At 38.9% G+C, this 24,030-nt stretch overlaps 1 protein-coding gene and 1 pseudogene across 7 annotated transcripts in view; one reads left to right on the top strand and one right to left on the bottom strand.

The window, feature by feature from the left end:
- The first annotated feature begins 1,804 nt into the window (after positions 1-1,804).
- On the top strand, positions 1,805-9,128 carry LOC308631153 (spermatogenesis-associated protein 31D1-like; annotated as a pseudogene). Its single transcript has 4 exons — positions 1,805-2,713; positions 3,442-3,481; positions 4,613-4,670; positions 4,939-9,128. The product of its transcript is annotated as a spermatogenesis-associated protein 31D1-like (transcript).
- The window catches only part of LOC308631162 (centrosomal protein of 78 kDa-like), a 37,320-nt gene continuing 18,952 nt past the window's right edge, over positions 5,663-24,030 (bottom strand). The window contains exons 4-6 of one of the 6 annotated variants that reach the window (XR_014018122.1): positions 10,726-10,797; positions 6,381-6,605; positions 5,663-5,689 (exon numbers count right to left, since the gene is read on the bottom strand). Coding sequence is in view for 4 of the 6 variants with exons in the window: in XM_081262153.1 (XP_081118279.1) it covers positions 10,748-10,800 (53 nt within the window). In the remaining 2 variants the exon portion in view is untranslated. Of the gene's footprint in view, positions 5,690-6,380; positions 6,606-10,312; positions 10,801-15,246; positions 15,316-24,030 lie in introns of those variants that run through there. The other 5 variants (XR_014018123.1, XM_081262153.1, XM_081262152.1 and 2 more) reach the window with 5 other exon arrangements.

Genomic DNA, 24,030 nt, shown 5'->3' with positions numbered 1-24,030 from the left:
TCACAATAGTCAAACTATTGACCCAGCCTAGGTGTCCAACACGGATGAATGGATCTGTGAATCTGTGAAAGGAATCTGTGGCGTACATACACAGAGGAGTTTTAAATTATGTCATTTTCAGGAAAATGGATGGAACTTGAGAATATTATGTTAACTAAAATAAGCCAAACTCAGAAAGTCAAGGGTTGTGTGCTTTTTTCTCTCATGTAGAAACTATAGAGGAAAGAGGAAAAGAATGATTGAGGAGAACCTCATGAAAATCGAAGGAAGATCAGAAGAGTAGAGGAAAGGGACCAGTGGAAGAGAGAAAGTGAGGAAAAGGGGAAATCTTGGGGAATGATATTGACCAAGATATATTGTTATATTGTGTGCATGTATGAATATGTAACAATGAATCCTACCATTATGTATCACTATAATGTAACAATAAAATATGGAAAAATAAAATTAAATATATCTTCTTCTGAAAAAAAAAAAAGAAGAATACATAGCCAACAATGCCATTTTAAAGAGAACAGGTGCTGGGCACTATGGCACATGCTTGTGATCCCCAGCAGCTTGGGAGGCTGAGACAGGAGGATCATGAGTTCTAAGTCAGCCTCAGCAATGGGGAGGTGCTAAGAAACTCAATGAGATCCTATCTCAAATACAAAATAAGTCTGGGGATGGGGCTTAGTGGTCGAGTGCCCCTGAGTTCAATCCCCAGTACCCACCCCCTGCCGAGAGAGAGAGAGAGAGAGAGAGAGAGAGAGAGAGAGAGAGGAAAGATTTTCTTTATCTTGCCAAAGGATTGTGATTTTGTTTCAGAAAACTGGGGAGACAGGCAGGGAAGCCTTGGTACAGAGCATGATGTGTTCTAGCTGTTAACACCCACAGTCTCTGATCTACTCCACAAATCTCTTGGGAATTAACAAATGCTAAGGGGTTCTGGACCTTTCCTCTGCCTTTGTACAGCTTTTCAACTGTGTAGGACTTATCTCTACAGTCTCAACATGAGCTCCTTAAGGATAAGGGCAGAGCCTGTGACTTACAGCTGTCCATGTCTCCTAGTCTTCACTAGTAAATATTTGTTAAATGGAAACCTGACTGAGGCTGCATATCAAAAGGATGGGGGATCTTCAAGGCAGGGTACCTGCTCCTGCCTAACTGAATAGAGACTGGTTGGCTTGGAGGCTGCCTTATCCTGTCAAAGAGATCAATAATGCTGCTGGGTTATGGGCATCAGAGAAGAGGTTTCAGGGTTTAAAAAAGTCATGACAAGTTAGGGGACAGTTAGGAGGATAGCTGACATGATGATAAAGGGTTTTAAAAAGCAGGTGTAAGAAGAAGGCTGGGGCAATATTGGGGCTATTTAAATATCAAAAGTTTTGCTTGAATCGTGTATGATAGATAGGCAGTTGATTTTCCATTAGTAGTAGGGTGCTTATATAGCCCAGATCTTAATAGCTTTTTTCATGGCAAGACACTCATATTTTCTTAGGAAAATATCAAAATTATGTGTCCCACAAGGGTAATGCTCTTCAAGACTAGAATCTGCCCTAAGGTTCTGACATTTTAGGTGGCTTCCTGCCACCAAGGACTGAGGGTTCAATTCCTTAGCACACCATAACCTCTTCCTGGTTTGGGAAAGTCATATAAGCATTATGAAATTGATGTGGAGGCAGGGACCATTTGAATTTCAGGTAGCTAGAAGCAAGTTACATCAAAATAATGAATGAAGAATTGAAAAAAAATGAGATGGTTATCAGATTTGAAAACACTGGATCAATTTGTCAGGGGGCAGGAAATAGAGCACATCCAATAGTCTTTGTTATGTTTAATCTTCACTACTTCAGAAAAAAACAAACGTTATAAACTTATCTCCAAGATCACTTGAAGTTTCAATTTTCTTTAGATTCTTTTTATGTTTATTTTTGTTTCAAGAGTGTTGACTAACAAATTATTAGTTTTAATGAGAGTCAGCCACTGTGATCGAAGATACTACAGGCTGATTGAAACAAAAATCTGCTATTGAAACTTATAAAACTACCTAAGTATGAAAGAACGTTAAGTTTTACATGTGAGTTAGAGTAAAGCAAAAGCTTTCTGTAGATAAGATAGATTTAAGGATGTAGGTGACCCAAGAGTGTAAATGTCTTGGTACAAGCAAAAATTCCAGGCAGTGTATGTCAGATTTTCAAGGCAGTGGAATTGGTGGGGTGTAAGTCAAGGGATCCAAACAGTAAAAAGGGGACTCATGTAAAACATCTTGGTTACACATGAAACAAACAGGAATGCTCCCTGAGGTAATGAAGGCATGACATGAGGAAAGAGTGGACTGGGAAATGGAGCAACAGACCTGAGCAAAGGGATCTGCTGGCTGGTGGGCAGGTGGAGGAGGGGAACAACCTCCTCGAGTCTTCTCTCCCCGCCCTCAGAACCCTTTCCCTTTGTGACTCCTCAATGGTGTGTGATGCAAGCCCGGAGATATAGAGAAGCCCGGGCACCCTCAGAACTCATTTGCCTTAGGCAACCGAGCGATTCAGACAATGAAGAATGTTCTCTCTTTGCTGAAAAGCCACACCGAACCATGGTTGATCTTGGTTCAATTCTTTGGGCTATTGATCCCCAAAGTACCATTTTGAGTGGGTTGGTATTGCTTTTTCTATACCTGTCCTTTCAGGTATTGAAACGATTTTCACCAACACTCAAGAAAAATGAAGCCACCCAGAAGGTAAGGACGCAGAGAGAACTCCCTTGGGAGTTTCTTGATTTTTGTCAAATGTGAAATGTTTTGTGAAATGTCAGATGGGATTTGTTATTTTCATGCTCACGTTACTAAATGTTTGGTTGGCTCAAAAAAGATGTGACTTGGGAAGTCTGAGGACAAGATAGAACTTCACTCTTTAGGGAAAGAAGTCAGAGGTTCAGGAAGGACTAAGGTTTCCATCTGAAGCTCACAGACTATCTTTTGGGGTGTGGTGGAGAGTTCCAGATTGGTCTGGATAGAGAGTGAAGGAGACGGGTCTCTTCTGACTAGATTCTGAGTCTCATTCCCATGTCAGATGCTCTTCACCCAGCCTTCATATTGGGCTGGTCAGGACAGCAGTGCTGACCTCTGAGTAGAGCCTGTAGCCTGAGCTCTGCCCCAGGACGCAGGGTTCCCTGGGGGAGCACAGATGAGACGGTTGGCCTCAGATTCTATGCCCTCCTTCAGCAGAGGGTTTAAGACCATCAAATGTGGAATCTCACAGACAAAAATGTCCTTTGAAATTATCAAAGAAGTAAAAAATTGAAAATATTTCATTGCCCTTCAAGATTAATAAAAGGAAGGAATACAATTTCTACTAATTAAAAATGAAGAGTTGTCCGATTCTTGCCTAATGAATGTCTAAGCTTGTTAACGAAAGGAGTAAAAGAAATGGGCCCCAGCCCCTCATTCTTTTTTTTTTTTTTTTTCAGCGTCAGGGAACAAAGAGAAGGAAAAATGGAGCATTTAAAGGTAAGGTTCTGCCTGTTCAACCTGAGCTCTATAAGGGTGAACTTTCCTATCTCTCTACAGCTCCATGATCTTGGAGGATGTCAGTTTCTAGGTGCAGTCTCTCTCAGGAAACAGGGTCTCAGAGGAGAGGCTCAGGAGAAGGCAGTGAGACCTGAGAGATTCCTCAGAGTCCCTGCCCTGCCCACCCTTCCTTGGGTGTGAATCAAGTAGTGATGGACCTGGGCCTTGGACATTTACTGCCAAGTAGGTGGCCCTGTGAGAGGTCCAAAGACCCCTGATTGCCTTGGAGTCAGAATTTCTGTCTGGTGACGTGGTGTAAACTACTTTAATTCTTGGCTGATTAGATTCATCTCTGAGTTAGCTACTGACTCTTGTGCTTCAGGTGGTGGTTTTGAGCAGCATGTAGGATGGTACAGGTGAAAGTACTTTCTAAATGGAACCACATACACCTGTGAACCTTCTTACTATTATCCCTGACACTTATGACCTTATCTGCAGGTTTTTAGGGCTTTCTGACTTTAATATCCTGTTTCCTGTAAAAACTCCTGAATGATAACCTGCCACAGTCTTGGCTGGGCACAAGATCACGAGCCACCACACAGCTTTGTAGATTCAAACAGCAATTCTTTATTCCCGAACTCACACCGGCCTCCACACACGCTCTGGGGCAATCCCTGTTCTCGTGCCGCCCAATTCACCTACTCCACGAGGCTTTTTTCCAATCTCCTTTGAATCTCACGAGAACTCAACACTCAACGGGAACAAGCAGCAGGAACACCCTAATCCCGGCAGCAATAATCTTCAACCTCCAACTCCCCTAAAACCCATATAGTCTTAAACTGGGAACGCCTTAAATTTGTCTTAAACCGGGAACGCCCTAAACCCAAGGAGCGGGATACTTCCTCAAACTGCAGGATACACCCTAATCCTGGATCCACCCTCGTCCTTGGGCAGGGTCACCTTTCTCAAACACACATGCAATGTCAACAGCGAAATTCCAAGGCAAGTCCATTTAACATGGGGTACGCTGGCAAGGAAACTGTGATGCGTCATTCCTACTTGGTAATGGCCCTCAGCAATAACCTGTGTTTTTACCTTTACTATATATAACCAACTGTCCTGGTTTTCCAGGTTGGAGAACTTGCCGGAGAGCAGAGGAGAGGAGGAAGCTGCTTTCTATTCTGAGAAGGTGATTAGTCATTTCCCTTCTTTACTGATTCCTTTCCTGGCATGTTTTACTCAGTCCCCCAGGAATTCTTTGCAATATGCCCTAATCACAGGAGGGGTAGCCATAGCCATGGGTACGTGAATAAAGAACTTGGGAGGGGAGGGTATTGTGAGGTCATAGATGTGTGGAATGTAGAGCAGGTAGCGGGCTCCCCACCACCCATAGAACTGCAGATCTTGCTTCCCTTGTAGTGGTTCTGGTTACAGCTTTGGCTTTCTGTCTCTTGCAGTTCCATGAGCCAGAATAATGATTTCCTCCACTTTCAGCAACCGTTATCTCCAGACCCGCTCTGTCGGGTGTGTAATAGAAAAACAGCTAAGGTCAGTCAACTGATCTATAAGGCGTCCTTGGAAGATGCTGTTAATTCTGTGTCCCGTGTGTCTTCCGTGACGTCCTTGAGAGAGTCATCAGTTTTTCTGTCCTCTGTTGTTTCTGCAATCCCTCCGGGAGCTTCAGTTTCAACTCCTTTAACTGAGCCAACTCTATTTCCTTCCTCTATTGGTTCACCTGACCAAATTAACCCTTTAATTGACCTACCTGGACCCTCATTACGGGGTGACTCTCTGCCACCAGAGTCTTCTCCCTTGAGTTCAAAATTGCCAGTGGATCATATCCCACCTCAACCATCTGTTCCAACCCCTCCCCCACCTGTTCCAACCCTTCCCCCACCAACTGACAGTCAAGAAGCAAAACCTGTTGCCCAACCTGAAGCTACTTTGTCTCTGGTGGATAGCCCTGATGGGTTGTCTACTAATGTCCCAACAACCTCATGCACTGACAGTGCAAGCCTTCCAGTGGCAGAGTTCTCTGGAAACCAGTCTCATGCCGAACACTTGTCTCCCTCTCAATTGGAGCCCTCTGATGATGACAAAAACCTCCTCGACCTCCATCCTCCTGAGGCCTCTTCTGAGAGGGATACTGCAGCCATCCTTGTAGAGCCCGGAAACCTCTCATTTCTATGCCCTGATGTCTTGGCCCTTCTGGAGAGACATATAAAAAAGAAGGGTGATTTCCTGATGCAGAACAAAAAGGAAAAGGAAACAAAATCCTTTCCAAAAGAACTTAAGCCAGACGGCCAATTGAATTCTTCAGGGAAAAGGTTAGAGTCAGTTGCTGAGCAACAGGACTCACCTGTCTCCCTTCCTTCACAGAGCAGTAAAGGCAAATCAGAGGAATTGCAGGTAGACCACCAGTCCTCAGATCCTAAGACCTTTGAGGATAACTTACCTAAAAAATGTACCCAATTCTTCTGGGGTCTCCCATCTTTGCACAGTGAGTCCTTGAAATCTATAGTACCTGTCTCAGGTGACTGTTCAACCTATGTCTGCTTCAATTCAATGCCCACTTCCATTGAAGCCCCTGAATCTCTAGTTCTAACCCCTCCCCCAACTCTGTCCTTGGCTGAGATCCAATCTCAACCCTTGACCCAAGCACTGGGCCAATCTCCTGTCCCACCCCAGGACCAGCTTCAGTGCCAATCTCCTGTTCCACCCCAAGACCAGCTTCAATTCTCGGTCCCTACCTTGTCACCACCTATTTCATCTCAGGTTAGTGATGGTGGAGTGAGGATTCATAGATTCCAGGATGAGGTACAATCTCTCATGCCATCCCAAATTCATGACTTGGAATATAACGTATTACAGAAAGGACAGGAAAGTTTGTGGGGTTTACCCTTTGTGGTTCAAAAATCCAAGGAAGAGTTTTGTCCTCCAGCTCCCAGTGTTTTATCTGATAGACGGTCCTCCAAGGCTTATGCTCCAACAACCATCATTCCGGGAGATTTTCCCCTCAAAAAAGAGCTTCGGAAGAAGCTAGAGCACCACCTTCGGAAAAGGCTTATTCAACACCGGTGGGGTCTGCCCCGCAGAGTCCGTGAGTGTCTGTCAAGGATGAGTCCTGAAACAGAAATTTCCGAGATATCTGAGTCAAAGTCCACTTATGGACTTTCATGGATCTCTTTGTTTAAGGGTCAAAGTAGCAAAGATTTACAATTGAGCCATCCCAGAAGTTTCCATGAGAAGAGCTCAGAATTACTTCCACTAGGGGAGAGAGTGAAGAAAGTAAATAGTCCAGAGATTGGCACAAAAGATGATCCATTGAGTGACTCAGGGGGGGCTCCAGATAATGATCTGGACTCTGACTTTAAGACAAACCTAAAAAACAAATTGAATAGTCTTTTTGGAAAAAAATCAAAGATCTCAGAGGAGAGCTCAGTTCAGAAACAACTGACAGAAGCCCTGGAAGCACACTTGAGCAAGAAATTTGAGGAAATCCATGTGTGTCAGATGCCTGGCACTGTGAATAGATCATTGCATTCTATGGAGCCGGTATTGACTAGTCCTGAGAAATCCCCTAGCCAAACAAAACACAGTGATTTGGCACCACTGGTGTATGAGGACAAGAAGGGCCTCAATACCGCCCAGGATATTTCCTTCCTTGGTTCCAACAAACAAAAGATGTTGGAAGACCATATTAAACTCTTTCATAAGAGGATGATGTGTGGGCTTCTCCAAAAGGTTCAGGAATCCATAGACATCTTCAAAATGAAAGGAACCCCATCCTGGCCCTCAGTTCGCTCCAACATTTCCTCCTCATCCAGTCTGACTTCTGGCAAGGATTCTAAAATTGGGGTCTCCAAGCCCCTTAAAGAAAGCATTAGTACTTTTCATGTAGGCAAGGTGGGAACAATAATCTCAGGCCCTACTCTAGATCATCCTCTTTCTGCCCCTTCGCCTGTGAGCAAGGAAAATAAGAGGGCCCTAACACATTCACCCTCTCACACCAACCCTGAGCTTACAGAGAATGTCAAGGCAATTGAGGGTGACAGACGGGCTTCGTTGCCCTTCCCACGCAGTGACAAAGATAAAGACAGTCAGAAACAGACTGTAATAGCCAATAAATGCAGCCCAAAGTTGCCCACAAAGCAGGCTGGGGCCAGACCCAAATCATGGAATAAGGGAGTGAGTCCCAGCAATTTTATAGAAAAGATTCAGAGAAAAATGATTAAGAATTTAGAATATTTTCCCATGTCTAACAAATCAAGGGAGATATTCAAGGCAAAGGAGCTCTGTGCTATTCGATCACAGTCTATGAACAGCCTGACGACCACAGAGTCAGAAAGCTCCTCAGGGACAGATATGAATATGAGTAAAGTTGAATCAACCCTGACCGTTGAAAGGCCCCCAGAAGGAATATCAGTTCTCAAAGATTCCAAATCATTAGATCTTAAAAATCGGTTGCTTAATGAGTTGAAGATGAAAATGGAGAGCAGGGAGCAGGGCCTGGTTCCAGCCTTTTCTACTTTGTTGACACTGGCCTTAGATAAGTTGACTTCCAAGACCTTGGCATCTAAGACCTTAGCTTCACAGACCTTGACGTGCAAGACCTTGACTTCTAAGACTTTCACTCATTTTCATAGTGCTTCTAGTGGGGACATGGCAGCTCCTCAGGTGCTACAAGCCCACTGTGACAACAGAGGGATCAACATAGAGCAGGGGCAAGAGCCCTGGATGCCGACACATGTCTTATGTAAGTGTCAGGACAAGAAGGTACCATTAGCATCAAAAAGGGTGTGCCCTCTGGTACCCCAAACAGGCGAGTTTGGTGGAGGGGATGCAGGGTTGGTGACACGCCAACCTAGAGGGAAGCTCCCCCATCCTCAAGACAGAACATTAAAGGAGGCACTTGGGAGCAAGTCCTCCTCAGCCCCGTCACTGAAGGGACAGCCTTCTCCTGAAAACAATTTTAAAAGCCAGTTCAAGCACTTTTTTCAAGGGCTTTATTTTGGTATAAAAAGCAAAGGGCAAGAAGGTTCTCTGAAAAAGGGCAGCTCTTCATCATCTGTGCAAGGCAGAAACCCAGCTAAGAGAGCTGCCTTTACTGGGAATACTGAAGCTCAGAAAATCATGACAGACATTGGGAAGATCCTAGAGGAGAAACTAGCAGGTCGGCATGGAGTAGAGGCCACCGCCCCGCAAAAGCCTCTTTCCACCCCCATGAGGCCTGGGAAAATTGAGCACAAGACTGGACTGCCGGTTCAGGCAGAACCCGTCCAGAAACATGCCTTCAATGTCAAGACTCCCTGTGCTACGGTGCCAAGTGCCAAATCTTGCAGCCAAGAAGTTGGCTTTGCTGGTCAGAGGTATCCTACAGGGAATAATAGATGGGTCATGGACAGGGGCAGACAGCCCCAGAAAAGTGTGACAGTACAGGAAAAGATGTCAGAAGCATCACCCATCCATGCCGCACAAGGAACCCTTGCTCCATCTGAATACTACATGCAAACATAGAATTGGTCAGGTGGCTCCAGCTGATGCTCCTTTTGTTAAAGGCACTGTGTTGGGAGAGCTGTCCCTGTTGTTCAAGCAGAAAATGCTTCTCCAAAATTTTCAGAAAGAAAATTTTCTTCCCCCCAAATAATTTATCCCTTTTTGAGAATACTGATTTTCCCCAATACATTTTCTAACAATATGGTGTCTTTTCTTGTGTTGCGGGTTTGGGTTTTGGGCAACCTGTCCTTGTGTTTAGGGAAGGGGAGAAAGTAGTTCAGCTTTTATTGATTGCCTCTCTGGACTCCTAAAAAGGTGACCAAATCTCCTGGACCTCTCCTTAAGGAAAAGAGATCATGTTTTCAAAAAACACCTTTCCTCTTCCTGCTGAAACCTGAGGAGGTGGCACTGCTTCCTACCCCTTAGCTTAACCTTAGTGGCATTATATATGGCATCCCACACCTTCCCCCTGCAGTGAGGAAGATAGGTCTTCTATACCTAAAGAGAGTCAAGGGCCTAGGTTTTGGCTCAGTGGTAAAGCGCTCGCCTCTAGGCGCTGGGTTTGCTCCTCAGCACTACATAAAAATAAAGGTATTGTGTCCAATTACAATGAGAGGGAGGGGCGGGGGGGAGAGAGTCAAGGACAGGAACCATTTTGAGAATGGTTAATAGAGTGGCTTAGTCATTTTTTACAAACATGTCAGTTATCAGAAGTTCATACAGAAGGGTGAAACTTGCTTGACAATGTTTGGGGGGTACTGCTGCAGTGGATTCTGGGTGATTAGGGTAGGTTTTAGGAGCAGGGTAGGTGCTGCTTAAGAAGTTTTTAATAAGGCATATTGCCGCAACCCAGCTGGGCACAGAATCATGAGCCACTCAAGCAGGAACAAAACTTTATTTTTGAAAATGCCGCCAATACCTGGGACATGTCCAGCCAGCAAACTGGTCCACTCACGTGGTCATGTCTCCCTGAACCAGGTGCCCAGGACCTCCCCTGGGAAAACCCTCCTACTATCCTTCCCCAACCAATGGGAACTCTCCAGGAGTCCCATTCCATAGCAGGCCAAGGTGAACAGCAGGAGTCCAATTTCCATATGAATGTAAATCTTAACATAATCATATCATCTCAATGGCTAGCTGGCAGTCAACTTAACCAAAGGTACCATGCATCATAATACTTTGCTGTGGCTCCTAGCACAAAGAACCAAAGGCCAAATGTTTTTTCTGATATGTAGATGCTAATTCACAATAAGGTGGGGGGGTAGGGAAAATAAAGGTATTTTGAATTAGAGTAGAGTGAAGGAAGGAAAGAGGACATAGAGGAAGACAGGACAGTACAATGAATCAGACATTACCCTATGTGCATATATATTTACACAACTGTTGTAATTTTATATCCTGTACAACTAGAAGAATGAGAAGTTATACTCCATTTATGTATGATGTATTAAAATTCATTCTACTATCATGTATAACTAATTATTAGAACAAAACATTGATCTGATAATATGGCAATAGTAATTTTCCATTCATTTAAAGTCCCTCTCCTGGAGATATTTGCATCAATTCTTATAATACCTCCTTCAAAGGACCATAAAATCAAAGTCTTTACAAGAGTAAACTGTTTGGTCAGGTCTCATCATGTATAACTGCCAGAATGAAACAAATAACTCCTATTGAACTGACTATTGGCTTACATTGTCCACACAAGATCCCCCCAGGTCTTACTTGGTAATTCCCAGGAATACCTGAAGTGTGTCTTGTGAGAGTTCATGAACACTCCTCCTCTTGGTAATGTTCTCCCCTTCCACTGCTGTCTGCTGCTGGAAAAATAACACAAAGTTATTTGATGGAATTCAGTGCAGCAGAAGCTCACCATGAAGATGTCCATGTCTTTGAAAATATGAGGCCTCCTGTTGATGGCAAAACTCCTGGCAAAACCCTGAAAACAAAATGATGCTAGTTTCCTCAGAAGCTTCTATGCCCTAAAACAGTCATAAGTGTCATGTAGAATTGGAGAGGCTATGCTGCTTCTCCACTTTCTGACACCCTTTATCAGAAAATGGTGTACCCATGTCTGACAGAGTGGCTTACCTAGATTCCCTCCCTCTCTTTCTGAAATGCTCAGATAACCATGGGGCCAGTCCAGAGGCTCACCCAAAAAACAGACCTGTAATCCTTATGCTATCATTCCTTGGATTCTCATATCAAGTACACACTTCCTTAGTCACTTCCAGCCAAAATTAAAAGAAAAACATGGAGGGGGTTGGGGGTAATGCAAACTGACCCATCAAAAGAGTCTCCTGGCAGTCATCCCACCAGTTCATTACACATCTCTTGGATATTTCTGAATTCCCACTAAGATTAATATGAAGACCTCAGCAATACAAGGAAACTTAAAAGCAAGCCAAACCCTCCTGAAACCATCTGATCACAAAAGTCCAAACCTAATCAAGCTGTGGTTTGAAATGTGGATATGAATTTGTCTGTGAAGCATATAAGTCACCATGATGGTGACTCCTAACCAAAATGTAATGGTAGAGCAGTTTTAAGGATGTCTTAACACCAGTAGCTGTAGGAAGAAGGTAAAGGTCTTTTCTTTGTGAATAAAGAATGTGAGCTCAAGGAATAAGAACACATGGTGTGTTTTCTATCTATCTGTAATCAGAAACTGGATGACATCATGACAGAATCTGAAAATGGTATTGAGAGGAAAAGAGGGTTATAGGAGTATAAACAAGAATAAGAGAAGTATAAAAGATTATAACTGTGAAACACAGTTGTGAAAGGTACAAAATCAAGCATAGTAATAAAGTTTTTACAAAAGGGGAAGGAGTAGTACCACATTTTAACCTTTACAGACCATATCAAATATATTTAACTGATTTGAGCCCAACAAGTCCTTTGATACAACAAAAAATGATGATTTGTTTCCTCCCACAGATGTTTCTCCCACTAGCATATGTTTCTCTGTCTCAAAGTTCTCATAGGAAGGGCTCAGCTACCCTGATTATTCTGACATAAAAGCTGAATTCACCAGAAGACCTGGCAAAGTCTAGAAAGGGGAAATCCCAATAAGAATAAGATTCTCCTTTGTAAGAAAGGGAAGTTGTGTGTCTGCTCTCCAAACCCTGTTCTTGGTGGGAGCATATGAGTCAATCAGTTCCTCCTTTTGCTTAAGCCAATTCCACTTGTGTTTCTTCCACTTGCAACCCAAAGAGTTCTGACAAATATACTGCACAAGAAATGAGAAGAATCATGAAAAATGGGATGGATGCCCAGAAAGCAAACCAATCAGCTAACCAGCTGAGATTAATTTTCTGACATGATTGCAAATTCATTTCAGAAAATTGGTAAACAAGAACCCAGGGATAGAAAATCATTCATGCAAGGTCACACAAGATTTTGTGTTCTGGCATCTGAGGTAAAATTACAACCTAGAAATCCCGTAGCCAATCATTTTTCCTACCCATTATGCATTAATAATATGTCTTGATTCAAGAAGGAAAAACAAGGGGGGCAGCTGATTATGGATATTTACTCCCTTGACATGAAATATTTTAAACAGCCCACTGGTCCCTATTTTTAGATTAAAAAGCAATCACTGGAAAAGGCCCATAACTGGCACAGTAATGAGCCCATGGTCATTTATTTATAGTTTGCTATAGCTGATTCATGAGCTGCAACTCAGTGTCTGGTAAGTGCTATGTGACTCCTGGACTTTATCAACTTATTTATGTGTGGCCAAGACTTCTCCTATATAGTGTGTATATATGCAAACACAGCCTTGTGTGTGGGTATAGAGGAAGGAGAAAGAAATATATATTCAGCAGTGTACAATCTGACTGCATTTTATGAATCTGTCCAATCACATTTGGCTTTTCCATAACTTACTTAGACCATCCACACTGAATTTACTGCAGGCTGCATGCAAAACTAGCAGTGCAGGCAAGATGGTAATGAGAGTCTAAGAGAGACACATGCATTTTCATATATATTAATAGTTTATACAGAGAAAAAACCTGAAGGATAAAAGAGGCATCAAATATTGCCAGAACGACAGATGAAATGCTAACGTGATGAAACAGTGAAATTATAGTCCTTTGAAGTAGGCTCTGAGTAAACTAACTACACAGCACATGGCAAGAAATGTTTGGCAACAGTTGTGATGGAATTTATCTTGATTAATGCTCCCATGTGAAAAGATAAATCTAACTAAGAAGGTTCTGGAATTTCAATGAATGGAAGCCAAATAATCACATGACCCTTCATGTTCAAAAAGACAGCTAAGCCTAATACCAACCTTACATCTGAATCCTGGACAAACCTTCCCATAACACCTTAAGAAAATGTGTATGGGGTATTCATACTCTTTCATGTTTTCTATGAATGACAGTTTGAGTATTGCTCATTCCATTCTTAAAGATTATGATTATGTGTTACATGACATATTTGATGTTTATTCACTGTTATAATGTGTTTATTTCTATGATCAGCTATGAAGTCATTTTTCAAAGATATGGTGAGTGGGAGAGAAAAAGTGGATATGAAATAATGTGAATAGATTGACAGTATGTCTAGCATCAGAAAAGGCCAGTATTTACCACAAACAGTGGAATAATACTCTAAATATAATAAAGTATATATGATAATAATTAAGGCTCCATTTAATTAGACTATTATGTACAAGATAGAAAGGATAATACTTTGAGGCCAGATCTCCAAATATTAGGTTAGGTTGGAAAACCTTGAAGTCATTAAACAAGTTTCTTCTACTAAAAGAAGATTAGAACACAATCTTCTATCTTAGTGCCTTATCAATAAAATATGGATAGCAGAAATAGCTTTCATTTTTTCATTTATAGTCTACAAAAATCCATTCTCATTGTCTATTATGTTTGATCATCTCACTTGATCTCATTGTGCTGAAAACTGAATTTGGAGAGATTGAGTCACTTGTCCAGTATTATGCACCTTATAAATCAGGATCTAAGATTAAAACTAGTCTTTCCTCTAGAATATTGTTTCAAAATACAGCAGAAAGTAGGTGAAATGCTAAGTGTTATACAGCATTCTAGTGTTTTCTCATCTTTCAGCACATGTAATTATCATGATAACACTAGGAGATAAAAATTATTTATTTGCATCTAGAAATGATAAAACAGATTCTGAATATTACAAAATTTACCCAAAGTCCTATTTAAGTGCTAGGCAGGAATAAAAACCTAGCTATTTATGATGCTAAAACCAAGGTCTTTCTATGACAAGCAAATTCAAACTTCTATGACATATATAAATTTTATTTTACCATGAAAGACACAAAGTTAAACAAAATAATTCACTGTATTTACAGAAGATTACCCCATCAACACATATTTATAAATAGTCAATTAAGTACTTAATATTATACTTAAAATTGTGGGAGACAAGGAAGAAGTAGAAAACAAACTACTTTTTCCAAAGGAGATAAAAATATATGATTTATTACACAATAATATTAAGGAGTACAAAATACAAACTAACTAGAGAAAAGGTATTAATAAAAATAAAGCTATCATTCCATTCCTTATGCATTCCCTATTTTTCTTAGGGTAAAACTTATGAATAGATATTATTTTATCCTGATTTCATACATGAGGAGGTTGAGCCTCAGAGTCACATATAGTCATGCCAACAGTGAATCAGGGACTAATCACAGGTCCTCTGATTTTAAATCAAAGAGGAAAGGAGAAAGTATAGGGGAAGAGAGAAAAACAAAAATATTGTGGGCTAGTAGGTGTTTTATACTAAAGAGCAGTGTTTAATATAAAACAGGTAATATTTATTCATGGTGTAGTTTAATATCATATAATGTTTAATCCAAATTTTGATGCAATACCAGCTGAACTCTGAATTAGGAAAGGACCAGGTAGCCAACACTGGTGGTAAATGAAAATGCACTATATCTAGGAGCAAAGTTCACTGGAACAAATGTCTAACTCACATCATTATAAAATCTACTTCATCATTAAAGATCACCTATATTTCTTAATCTGTTTAGCCATCCTATAAACACAATTCTTGAGTGCCCACCATATGCCACGCATCAGACAATACACTATTAAGATAGGGTGATCAAGAGAGCCATGATGCCAGGCAAGATCAGCCAGGGCAATGCACAGATTTCACTAGAATAAAGCTGTATAACCCAGGAAGTAAAACTCAGGATTCAGAATATAACACCTAAAATTAGTCCCTGATTCTCTACCTGTGTGACCTTGGGCAATTATATCTGACTCTGAAGTTCAGTGTCCTCATATGAAATAGTAATAAAATAATAGCTGTTCACATGTTTTGTCCTAGGAAAAATACAGAATACATATGAAATCAATTGTAAACACTAAAAGTCTACACAAAATGTTGAATTATACTTTTATCTATCCCATTTCATTATTCTGATTCCTTCACCACATATTATATACTACTACTCATATTCAGAAATCCATGCCCTTGCCTGAGTCAGAAGTCAACCTACTCTACATGTGAATAATAGCTGCCTTTTTGTTGTTCACTCCATAACCCTCATTCACTCCACTGAACAGCAATTAAACTGACACTGCTACTTGCTTTTGTACATACTATAAAAACTCTTTGGTTGTGCACAGCTCTCTTTTACTTTTCTTTTTTCTTGTATATTTTCAAAACTTTCTACCTTCTCCCAAGATCCAAATCTAGGTGTCCTCATATATCACTCATCAATGAAGCCTCACTCCAAAATGTTTCACAATTCTTATTTGAGATAGTCTGTTCCCATAATTTTTTAGGCCTATCTCAGCTAAATTGGCATGAATCCCCCTGCAACAACCCTAACCTAGAACTAGTAAGAAATCTGTTGGCCATAGCCCAACAGTATGTGCCACAAGCAGCACAAGTAAATTGAGCTCAAAGCCTCTAGCTGGCAGAGGGATCATGAGTCACCCAAGATTATCAGCTGTCAAACTGTTTCCTAAGAAAGATTCTACCTTGTTTCCCATTTTCCCATCTAGAACCAATTTGCCTGCCCCATTCCTGCTCTACCTTAGTTGCCTCATTTATTAATCCTTATAATACAACCCACTCAGGATCTTCAAAACTAAATGTATTTCCTCTTTGTAGGAATTAAAGATCACCTATATTTCTTAATCTGTTTGTTTAGCCATCCTATAAACACAATTCTTGGGTGGTGAATCTTAGAAAATACTTTGAATTAGCCTCATTCCTACTTAGAATCTATGTCCAGTGATCTGGTCCATTATGTGGGGCTACATTTTCACCCTCATTTTGTCCCATATTCTTCCTGACTTCCCTCAGGAAGTCTTTCTTCCCTGCTTTCTCCTGGCTCATGGCCTCTTTTCTCCCAGCAAGCCAAGCCACATGACTGCAATGTTTCCAACCTTTTGCCAGAAGCCAGCACTAACAGTTGCAGAGTAGGAGGAGGTGTGACTCACTCTTTTGAAGACTGGTTGCAACACATGTCAAAGTCCCAACACATTTTCATGCAACAATTTCATGCAAGAGACAAGTGTAAGCTCTAGGATTCAGCCAACTCAAGTTATTTTTTTTCCCTAAAATCTGATGCCAAATAACATCTGCCTTATTTGATTATCCTGGTTTGCTTACAGAACTTTCTAAGGGGATCTTTATCTAGGTGATACAATCTCACCTTACTATCTAAAGCCTTGAGTATAATATAGGATCACTGTGTGAGGAAACCCTCACACAGTGTCACAGTGTACTCAAAATGATCAAGATGTGGCATATTTAAAACCCAGACAATAGCCCCAAATCTGTGGTCTGACAACTGTGGAACCTTGGGTGATCTCCTTAATTTTTTTGCCTCACCAGAAAGAGAGAGAGGGAGTATTACTAAGACTCTCCCTGATCTAATATTCTAAGCTTTTGCTGAAGATAGCTGTGGAGTTTAACAAATGAGTAGGGATAAAATTATTTTCATTTCAGAATCATATTGCCCTTCTTCCTAATAAATAACAGAATATTGTTTTCCTTTTGTAGTCTTACTCCCCACAAGACTTGGAGTCATTCAATCAACAAATCACTTCATAAGTGACCATATCAGAGGAGGACATATGAGGGGGTACAAAAAATATGGTTTCTGACTTCATAATATTTATAGCTTAGTGGGGAGACATGACCTAAAAATAAACAACTGAGCAAACCAAAGTGAGTTTCTCACTTACCAACAGATTGTATGAGCCCTGCAGAATGCCTAGCACAGAGTATGTAACAATAACTATTTCTGATAGGAGAATGATTGAATGGAATATTCAAGATGGCAGATTAGAGGAAGGCTGCATTTCCAGTTGCTCTGAGGCTCAAGATATAAGCAGTGGGGAGAAATGCTTCTCAGCAAGGTGCTTGAAAGAGGGAGTTCACTGAAATTAAATATAAAACAGACTCTCTTAGAGACCCAGAAACACAGGTGCATTGAACAAAGAATAAGAAAGAATATATTGGAACAAAGCCAGATGTGGTAGCAGCAGCAACAGCAACAGCACTGGTTTACCACAGAGGTAAAAATAATACAGAGAGAGAAACACAGTGGACAAATTTGGCATAGAAAAGCTTGTAGATCAGAGAAGCAGGCTGACTTTACCTGATCCAAAAACTGCATAGACAACCTGTATCTGAAAATCAATATATGACTCTCAACGAGCTAGCAGAGTGAGAAGGCCACACCTCAGCTTGCTGTGTGGGAGCCCAAGAGATCATTGCCATACTGTCCTGACAAGTACCTACCAAGTGACCTGGCAGCAATTAGGAATACTAAGAGGGGTCCTCAAATCCCACTCATGAGCATCCACTCCTACAGCAAAAACAGAATTAATACAAAGGCTGTAGATACCACACCTACAAAGTGTGTCAATCTAGATCACTAGAACACTTTGAAAAAATAAGGCTGTGCCCTAAAAAGCCCACACATAAGAGCAGAAGAAAAATCCATTCCAATATATACATAAAACCCAACACAGGAATACACAAAATACAAATAAACAAAGTAACAAGAGAATCATTGAATGAATGAATGAATTAATGAACTCTATCACAAACTCCAGAGCTGTTCAAGGGTGTAGGAATAACTACAGAAAAGTGAACAACCCAGTTCTCACTATTAAATGTCATTAGATCCATGAATACTTATGTTATGTTGAAAAGTGATCTAACCTCATCATTACAAAATGAGTTTTGGACAAGAAACGAATGAGAGAAAATGTTGCAGGAAATGATGTCCAGATGATTCAGAATATCTTGAAAGGAAAAAGAGTAAGGAACCTAAATTGGAGGATACGTGCCTAAGTGGGAGTCAGTTCCAGCGGAGGAAGTGAATGTACCCCAGAGGTGTAAAAGCCACTGACATTAGCTATATCAACCACAAGATTCAAGTTTCCAGGGATGTGATACTCTAGGAAAGTTTAGTCTCAATTCTTTTGCATAAATATAATCCATCATCTACAGCCCATAGGACTCTAGCCAACCATGAAAGTATAAGACTTGTGCCCTACATAAGAAACAGAAGAGAAAGAAAAAAGAAAGGTAGACAAATGTTGATCTAAACTTATTTACTGAATTCATGAATACATTAGAGAAGATATTTTGAAGTTTGATCCAAAGTTGTTTTAGGTAATTTCTATACTACATTTTAAATAGCATTTGTAGCATGTAATGATAGGACCCATCTTGGCACATTTTTGTAATTTGCTGTCCAAAAAAGAGGCAAAGTCATTTTTGATAGATCTTGGTATAAATCATGCATGGTCAGTATAAATCAAATACATTTTATAAATGAGCATAATAAGTTACAATTTTTTCAGCAACTTGCTCATTTGATCAGGGATATAGAACATATTCTGAAATCTTGGGTTTATCAAAAAATAGGATGTTTATTAAAACTAAGAAAGAAAATTGATGTCCTTTATTAAAAGGTATATTTTCCAGTACCCTATGCACTCTCTAATTACATGCTCTTGAGAATTTTTAAGAATTTTATATCTAGGGTTCTTTACTTTATATAATTATCCCACATTTTAATCTTATTATGTCCATTGTACTATTAGGTGCTAAGGTATTCATGAAAAGTGAGTAATACTCAGAATTAGATCTCAAAGTATTTATGATCTGCAGATTTTAAAGACTTCTAATAGCTATCTGAATTCTCAGTACAGATGGCCATGAAAAAATAAGAACTTGTAGCATAAAAGTGTATTTAATGAAAGGGCAGTCATTTCCAATAGTGGTGCTCTCAGAGGATGGATAGAAAAGCTTGACATTTGGCTTAGATCAAGTAACTGAATCTTACCCTGACACTTTCATTAGAAAATAAAAGCATTTGATGTTTTCCTTGAGACTCAGTTCCAGCTGAAATAGCTTCCACAACAACTACCACTACCACCATCACCACAGCTTTTCTAGTAACAGATATGTATCAAGCACAGTCTGTGTAAGTACTATGTTTCCATGTTGGTATAAACAGCATGGATTTTAAAACTGGGTAGATAAAAATAATAAAGAATTATGATGGGCTAGGAACTATACCCATATTAATATATACAGACTTCTCACCAAACCTATGAAATAAAGAAATTAATGCAAATAGTTATACACCTTGTTCTTATTGTATGATAGAAAAATAGAGAAGTTAAATAACATTCCCTAAATCATAGGTGATGTCAAGGTAATGGTAGAATTGTGATTTGGACCCAAAGATTCCATTTTAAAAATCCAGGCACCTAGCAATTGAACTAGGTTCCCCTAAGGTATCTGTATATTCAAGTGTAATAAAGAAAACTGTGAACTATTAACTTTCCCTTTCCTCTCCTCTCCTCACCTCTCCACTGCTCTCTACCTTTCCTTTTAGGAAATATGGTGAGTCTTTTCCACCCATCTTTACTGAGTATAATTGACAAATTTAAAATTATATGTATATATATAGGGTCTACAATGCAATTTTTATATTCATATGCATTATGAAATGATTACCACAATGAGCTAACTAACAAATGCATAACTGTTCACCATGCTGTACATTAGCTCTCCTGAGTGTACTCATCCTGAATAAATGAAACTTTTCATCATGTAACCAACATCTCCCTGTTTCCCACATATTCCAGCAAACTGGCAGCCACCATTCTACTCCCTATTTCTTTAAGATCAACTTTTTAAAATTCTGGATATAAGTGAGATTATGCAGTATTTGTCTTTTCATGCCTGGCTTATTTCACTTAGCTTTGTATCCTCCAATTTCATCCATGTCATCATAATTGAAAGGATTTCCTTTTCTAAAAAAATATAGGAAATAATATTTTGTAGTGTGAGTATATGTACCACATTTTTGTTATTCATTCATTCAAATGTCACTTAGATTATTTCCATAGCTTAACTATTGTAAATAATGTTACAATGAATATGGAAGTGTAGATACCTCCTGAACATACTAATTTCTGTTCTTTTGCATATATACCCAGAAGTGGGATTGTTAGATCATATGGTGGTTTATTTTTAATTTTTTGAAGAACATCCATACTATTTTCCATAGTGGCTACATCAATTTCCTTTACCAACCACACTGTGTAAGAATTAAACAATGAGACTTGGAGAGGGAAGACATTCTAGAAAGAGGAAGCAGTATTAATTAGGGTCCAGAAGTATGCAATACAAAAACATGTTAAGAGACTATACACAATTAAGATTGGACAGGGGGCAATAAACAATCAAGAAATACTTTACAAATTCCATTTATAACAGCATCCAAAAGAATAAAATAGTCATAAATACATTTAGGAAAATAATTACAAAACTTTTATACTCTGAAATTTATACAGCATTGATTAAAGAAAATCAATAAGATCTAAATAATTGGAGGAAACATACCATGTTCATGGATTGAAAGACTTCACATTGTTAAGATGGCAATATTTACCAACCTGATACATAGATCCAATGCAATTCCCATCAGAATCCCACTAAATTTCTTTATAGAAATTGACAAGTTGATTCTAAATTTCACCTGAAATTGCAAGAGGTTTGGAAGAGCCAACATAATCTTTTAAAAGAACAAAACAGAACTCTCACTTCTCAAGTTTCAAACTTTACTACAAAGTAACAGTAAACATGACAGTCTGGTCCTGGCTTAAGAACAGACATATAGAATTGAGCACCAAAAAAAAAATCCTTACGTTTATGGCCAACTGATTTTCAAAAATAGTGCCAGGATTTCTGGCAATGATTCAATGAAGAACGAATATTTTTTCCATCAAGTAGTATAAGCAGTGTTAAGACTACTAGCTAGCCACTTGTGAAAATTTAAAATTAAAGAAAGTAAAGTTGCTTTACACCATATAAATTAACTCAAAATGTTTCAAAGAACTAAATGTAAGAGCTAAAGCTGCCTATATGTGTAATAAGAATTATAATGCATCCCACTGTCATAAATAAATAAATAGAGCTAAAACTGAAACTTTAAGACAGGGCTAGAAGTATAGCTTAGTGGTAGTGTACTTTCTAGCATGTGTAAGGCCCTGGGTTCAACCCACAGGATGATAAAGAATAAATAAACAAATAAAAATTTTAGACAGAAACATAAAGGTGAATCTTCATGACCTTGGATTTAATGAAGGGCTCCCTAGATATTATACCAAAATCAAAAGCAAAAAAAAAAAAATATGCAAATTGAATGTCATCAAAATTTTAAACTTTTGTATTTTAAATTGCATTATCAAGAAAGTAAAAAGCTAACACAGACAATGGGAGAAAATACAGGGAGTTAAAAATACATTTAGTTCACAGGCAAATTTGCAAATATGGAATTTACAAATAATGAGAATTAATTATATTTGAAAATCATATGTCTGATGTATACAAAGAATACTTAGAACTCAACAATACAAAGATAAATAATTTAATTTAAAAATAAGCAAAGGATTTTAAAGAACATTTCTCCAAAGAAGATATTCGAATGGCCAATAAGCAAATGAAAATATGCTCAACATCATTAGCCATCATGGAAATGAAAACCACAATGAGATACCACTTCACTCTTCTAGAAAGCTAGAATCAAAAATTCAGATAATAAGTATTGTCAAGAATGTGGCAAATTAGCAGCCTCATACAGTGTTGGGAACATAAAATAGTATGGCCACTTTGGAAAAAAGTATTTCATATACTCAAACAATTACACAGAGTTAAAATATTACCCAACAATTCTACTCCTATGTATATGGCCAAGATAACTAAACCCATATGTTCACATAGAAACTTGAATGTGAATTTTTATAGCAACATTATTCAGAATAGTGAAAGTGTAAAAACAACCAAATGTCCATCAAATGATAAATGGATTCACAAAATTCAGCTGTCCTTACAATGGAATATTATTTGGCCATATAAAACACTGATACATGCTACAACATGGATAAACTTTGAAAACATTGGGATGATTCAAAGAAACCAGTCATAAAATACCAAATATTATGGGATTTTACTTATATGAAATTCCAGAACAGAAAGATCTATAGAGATAGAAAGTAGACTAGTGGTTGCTTAGGCCTAGGGAAGAAAAAAGAGAATGATAGCTAAAGAAAACAGGATTTTGAGATGATCAAAATATTCTCAAACTGGTAACTAAAAACCACTGTATTGTATACTATAAATGAATTACATAGTATGGAGTTATATTTCAATAAAACTAATTTTTAAAAACTTTAATGAATGGAGCATTAAATTTAGTAGTGGTCACTCAAGAAAATGTCTTCAAATCAAAAACAGACTTATTATGAGACAAGAAAAAGCAAAAGACAAGCAAAAATCATATTACTAACCAAATCAAGTAGCTTCATTCATCTTTTCTCTTGCTAACTCATATAAATAGAAATTTTCTGTGTATAGTAACACTTGCATAAGAGATATCAAAATCTACTGCCCTATTTCATCCAACTGTTCCTAAAGAATTGAAGCTGATATATAACCATAAACTCTGAATGACCCTGGGATGCCAAAACCTTCTAGACTAATTAAAGACCATTTTCTAACCAATGAATAATGGAAATTTTTTAATCAAACACATACAGACCAAAAAAGTGATTCTATCCTATCCAAAATGCTAGTTTAATTATCACAACCATCATTATACCCCTTTAATAACACATTCCCCTCTGTGTCCCCTCGATGAATTTCTTCACTGGTGCATGTTCCCTGCCTGACAATCAGACAAAGAATCAGCTTTGTTTCTTTAAGTTTGTTTGGTCTTTGTTGTATTCCTTGATACCCCTTAACCATGGTATTGGTTCCCCACTTCTCTCACTTCTTATCACAGTTTGCCTCTCTTTTTACAACTTCATTATTTCCTTCTCTCCTACCTAAACCCCAATCCTGCATTTCCCAGGAAGACGGGATTTCCAGATGGCTACCAATATAAACCATAGTTCTCTTTCTTCCAACTTTTAGGAGTCTGCCTTCACCACCTTCACCTATATAACGATATTCACTTCCATCCCCATGTCTAGAATATCCTCCTACCTCTTTTCTCTATCTTTACCTGTTGAAATCCACTATGTCCCTTCAGGCCCACTTCAAACTGCCTGACAAATCTTGCCTCACAAAGAAGCCTTTCCAGATGGCCTCCAAAGAAAGTGATCCATTGATTATCTGAATCATTGTTAATAATTTCCTCACGTTGTTTGTCACTTTTCATCTGAGGTTTTAGATACTAAATTATTCTATTAATTTTTCTATAAGACAAAAAGCTCTTTGATAGTCAGTGCATTTACTCTCAAAGTGCACTGTATGTAGTTATTCCAGAGGAAACATGAGTTAAGTATGGTTTTGGGGTGCTTCTACTTTTTGCAAGTTTATTAGCTATTTCTTGCACTATAAAAAAAAAAACAAAAAAAGTTTACCTATATATTACTGCAATAAAGGCATATTTCAATTCTGAAAGGTATTTTTATTAGCTCTATTTTATATTTAAAAGTTAGGGGCCTGATGATGTCAACAGTGGTAACTACCTGATCCAATTTGCAAAT

Source organism: Spermophilus citellus (genome assembly GCF_964194105.1).
Source record: "Spermophilus citellus genome assembly, chromosome: 2".
Lineage (NCBI taxonomy): Eukaryota > Metazoa > Chordata > Mammalia > Rodentia > Sciuridae > Spermophilus > Spermophilus citellus.
This window is presented reverse-complemented; position numbering and strand designations above follow the sequence as displayed.